General features: G+C 55.4%; 1 protein-coding gene across 1 annotated transcript; it reads right to left on the bottom strand.

Annotated features, from left to right (window-relative positions):
- Positions 1–3,389: 3,389 nt before the first annotated feature.
- Positions 3,390–4,663, bottom strand: LOC116853697. The gene is made up of 3 exons (XM_032834869.1): positions 4,328–4,663; positions 3,821–4,207; positions 3,390–3,773 (listed from the first exon to the last, which is right to left on the bottom strand). The coding sequence occupies exons 1-3, from the start codon at positions 4,661–4,663 to the stop codon at positions 3,390–3,392; spliced, it is 1,107 nt and encodes a 368-aa protein (XP_032690760.1).
- Between the last annotated feature and the right edge of the window lie 330 nt (positions 4,664–4,993).

Raw genomic sequence — 4,993 nt, 5'->3', positions numbered from 1 at the left:
TCTTTCACACGCGATACTTGCTCGGTATCTTTCTCTGCGTCTGAGCGCGGCGGTAGTCGCGGTAAGGCTAACAGCTGATCGGCTCTGGGAGAATCACGTATCCTCGTGGATCCTCCCTCGTCGCTACCCCCCTCGTCCTGAGGTGGTCGGTAGTCGGGAATCGGCAGATTTCGGTACCATTGTCTCGGGACGCTTTTCGTCTCGAGACGTTGTTGACATCGGGAGTTCGCTTGGTTGTCTCTCTCGGCTCTCCCGTTTTTTCCTGCCGGGTTTCTCGTGACGGCTGCTTCGCTGAAAGTAAATACAGCTGATCCGACTAAACGCGATACTGTATTATGACTACAATAATTTCTCAGCAATAGAATATTCTCTATTGCTGAGCGTCCGATAATTTGCGATAATAATTCGGCATCACCGAAGTACGAGAGTGCGATTCACCTGAGCAGAGCTTCGCTCGTTGTCGTCCTCTGCATCCTCCCTCGATGTCCTCCGCTCCTCGTCCTGGTGACCGGCAAGGGGCGTCGAGGGGCACAAAATTCGGGACGCGCTGACCTTCGCATCTGCTCCGCTCGCAAAAATCGCTTCTTCGCTTGGTTCTAAATTTTGCACAACAAACAATCCGCCGGAACGCGATATTCGGCAAGGTCTCGAAAACCGTTAGCGACACGGCACGCGATAAACATTCTCTACACTAATCGGTACGGGGTTCTTGAGACGGGCGCCTCCACGGCTGCCACGTCACAATATATATATATTGTAACGCTGCACTCGCGACTCGCGCAGTCGGCATACGAATCGGGTGCAGCGACAAAATTAGGTTATTTCCTTCCTGGTCAGATCTCACAGTTCGGCGGATTTCGCGAGACCCGCCAGCTCACACGAACAAAATAAATCTCTAACTGGGCGCCAGGTACGGCGATCCGTACCCACTAAAAGAATCGTACACTAAACGCGAAAAGGTTGGTCTCGCCGAAGAGTAGCCCTCGTCGTCCGCCCGAACTGCTGACCCGAACGTCCGGCAGTTCAGCCCTCTTCGCGGCAGAGGGGCTGGTTCGCACGAAGTCGGAGGTGCAAGGAAAGAACGGAGACTAGGTTAATTAAATAAGCCGAAATATCTTGAGACAACGTTTATTGTTCGTTCCCATTACACTAGTATTAACCGGCAGCAAATATACGATGATAACAAATTTAGTCCTTGTTCGCAATCGCGACAGAGAAATTCGGCAGGGCGCGAGTTAGCGTCGTGACCGGCGGAGGTCACGACCGCCACGTACGCGTTCGGCGGTGTGTCCGCGTCGACGGTATAACCGGCGGATGTTCGGCGGTTTTGCTACGTCAGAATGAACCCGTGAGCTTGTCCCTCGAACGCGCGAGAGGGACGCGAGCCCTTGCCCTCGTCCAGGAGGACGGCCGGGTCTCCGCTCGTCGACGCTTCGCCCGCTCCGTGTCACGAAAACCACCAAAATATATATAGTCCTCGTTCCTTTTGGAACGGACTCACCAAATCTCGAGCGGAGCGGGGGCGGTCGGTAGCTGGTCCTCGGCGATCCCTCTGGACTCACACGAATTTGACCCTGGATCTCTCAGCGGCCTTACGGTCGAAGGTCGAGTCGTCGGTGCTTCGTCGTCTAGTCCTCGGCTCCACGGATGGCGCGTCCTTCACGCTCAATGCACCGTATAGTTGGCGAGATCGGTGACGAAAAGCTCTCAAACGGTCGTTGTCTTCCCGTTTTATTTGAGGTTTTTGAACTCGCTTCCGACAGCTCTCGAGTGCTCATTGGCGGGATCTTTCACCCGTTTTCCGATCTCAGATTTTGCACAACTGTTTTCGTTATGTCAGGCTTTGGAGCTTCCTTGTCCATCTGACCTTGGCTTTAGCTCTTTTGCGGCAGCCGTTGTTTGCGTCGATCCACGAGCTTCGCGGCGTCCTCGCTCGGATCGGAGGACGCTCCGGGTCGCGGAGGATATGCTCCCCGATTTCCTCCGGCGGCAGCTATCCTCCGCTCGTCCGCGGTGTCGATCCACTCCGTCCTCGCGGCTTCCTAGCGACAGCTCGTGATCGCTCCCCTTCGGCAGCTTCGCCTCGCCGTTCAGGATGTTGCTGAAACAGTTCTGTGTTAGGTTTTCCACCCTGTGGGTCCCTACTGAGTCGTATTATTAATGAAAGCGGTTCACCTGGAGTAGCGAGTCTTGCGGCCGTTCTTCTCGCAGGCTTTCCCTCTCCCACGGCGGCAGCAGTCCTCCTTGCTGGTGGCTTCTTCTTCCTGACTCAACCTCGATGACCGTATTTATACACAAAAATTATGATTCGAGGGCTGCGTAGGCTCGCGTCCTAAACGCCTTACGGCTAGGACGCGACATCCGCCTGCAGCCGAGAAGCTCATACTGCTTCCTTACTATAGACTACGAGTGACGGACGATATTTACTAATCGTCACGTCACATATCCCCCTCCCTGGGGAAGGACCGAAAGGTCCTCGGCGACCCGACATCGACCTCAATTTCCGCTCGTCCTCATTCTTAGGGTCTCACTAACTGAAGACTATTAGGCAGCACTCGCCCTTACCCCCCCCCCCTTCGGCGTTCGGGAAGCTCCTACTTTGCCCCCTTTAATATCCCTCCATTTTTCTCTAAGGGAAGGCACTCGCAATTTGTGTCTCCCTTGTCTATGTTGGAAAATCCAGAGGTGTAGGATAGGTTGCTGTTCGCGGCATGGGACCTTTAATAAGCATACTGATCTGGTGTTTTCTTGTGCCTTTATTGCCTTGTTCGACACTCTCTCCCTCACAAAAAAAAAACAGAAAACTAAAGAAATATGCTCTCTTTTCGTCCGCCTCCCTCAGAATACGCTCACACTAACACAACAAAAAATCCGGTCTTTCCGAGGGAGCGGCAGCACTAACTATACGAGAGAGAGTGCCGGCGTACTTCAGCGAAATATACATTGTTACACAAAAACCCCCCAAAAAATGACTCTAACCAAACCCACACAAAAACCGAATGTTCTCTTTTTCCTTCTTTTTTTTTCTCTTTAACGGCAGCCGACGTGTCCCTGTCCAGGACGATAGGGCCCCAAGTCCCTCCAGGCGACCTTACAGCGGGGGCACGTCTTCATTGTAACCCCGAATGCTCCGCACCCAAAGCAGAAGGATCCCTCCCTCGGGTGCGGGCACTCGGAGTATCTATGCCGACCCTCCCAGCAGTTCCAACACTTGTTGGCCTGCCGGGAGCCCGCTCGGCCGCCTGGAGTACCCGACCTGGATCTCCTGGTCTCGGCAGCCGTCCCCCTTCGGCCTCTTCTGGCGCGCCTCCCCGCCTTCGGAAGTTCCGTGCGGGCGTCGTCCCGCGTCGTCGACGTCCCCGCCGCGGCCTCTCCCCTTCGCGCGGCCTTCAACCGCTCCGCCAGGAGACTTTGTCCCGATGGGGCGGCCTCGGCAGCAGGCGGTGACGGCACCCCTTGGCCGGCCTCGGCTTCGGCAGCTCCGCGGCTATCGGTGTCGCGGGAACCTCCACTATCTCGATTATTTCCGGCTCCCTGACCGGATCCGTCTGCGTTTCCCGCGTCCTGGACCTTGGGCTACCCCTGGTCTGCGTGGCAGCCTCCCTGGTGGTCGGGAAGTCTCTCACCACGGCGCCCTCGGTGGTATACCTGGAGCGCTCGTAGAACTCCACTAGTTCCCCGAGCTCCGCCCAGAACGCGGGAAATCGGTCGTCAAGTTCGTCCCACAATTCCGCGTATTTCTGTGCGAATGCTTGCCAGTCTTCCATGCTGCTCTATTGGGAATTCAGGAAACGTAAGGTTTGATATCCTGGATATGGACCTTGCCTCCCGAACCCCCGTCCAACCGCTCGAACTCGCACACCACCGACGACAATTTTCGCGTGATCTTGAAGGGGCCCGAAAATTTTGGCGTCAGCTTCGCGGCGATATTCTGCGCGGCCGACGATAAGGTGTGCTGTCGCTTTAACACTAAATCTCCTACCTGGTACACACGATGACGTCTCCTCAGGTTGTAGGTGGCCGCCTGACGTTGGTGTGCCTGTTCCAGATTCTCGGCCACCCACTTATGTAAGACCTTGAGTTTTCTCATCCTTGTTGCCCATACTTCCGCATCCTGTGCCTCGACCGCGCCTACCCCCTCGCGATCGCTCTTCAATGAGTTCGACAGCTCTAATTCCCGTCCCAAATTCACAAAGGCGGGCGTGGCCTTCATCGAAGAGTGGTGAGCCGTGTTATACGCGAATCTAAACTCACACAAGTGCTCATCCCACTCTCATAGATCCTCTCCCAGGAACGCCACTATCATAGTTTTCAAAACTCTATTTACCCGCTCCACGGGGTTCGCTTGAGGGTGGTATGGCGGTATCGTTGTGTGTGTGATTCCGCGCTCTTTTGCGAACTCGCACATTACGCGATTCACGAATTCCGTCCCATTATCCGTCAGCAAATACTTCGGGGTCCCCCATCGCGTGATCACTAAATCCTCGATTGCGTCGCGAATCTTTTTGCCGTTCGCCTGGTGCAAAGCTCGGACTTTGATCCACTTCGAAAATAAGTCCTGCATTACTACTACGTATGCGAATCCGGCCCTACTTCTAGGAAACGGCCCCATCACGTCAGTCGCGACCACCGTCCAAGGTTTTTCCACGATGCGTCTCCCCATCAACCCCGCGGGAGCTTGCTGCTCTACCTTGGTCCGTTGACAGGGATCGCATCTCTTTACGTAATGCACCACGTCCCGAACATTTGCGGCCAGTAATACGCTATTGCTAAGCGGTGGTATGTCTTTTCCACCCCTAAATGACCTGCTTGGGGGTGGTCGTGAGATTCCCGGAGCGCCTCTGCCCGATCGTCAGTAGGTATTATAGACGGGTTCTAACCCATGGTCTCCGAGGGGGGGTGAGGGGCGGGGGGTACCGCGGGCGATGGGGGTATGACGTCACCCGGGGGGGGTATGACGTCACGGGGGTATGACGTCACCGCGGGGGTTATC

This window comes from Odontomachus brunneus, unplaced genomic scaffold (assembly GCF_010583005.1).
Source record: "Odontomachus brunneus isolate Ranch 3 - 2012 unplaced genomic scaffold, Obru_v1 Obru_scaffold_455, whole genome shotgun sequence".
NCBI classification, from domain to species: domain Eukaryota; kingdom Metazoa; phylum Arthropoda; class Insecta; order Hymenoptera; family Formicidae; genus Odontomachus; species Odontomachus brunneus.
The sequence above is the reverse complement of the archived record's forward strand: the minus strand, read 5'-3'. Positions and strand labels throughout refer to the sequence as shown.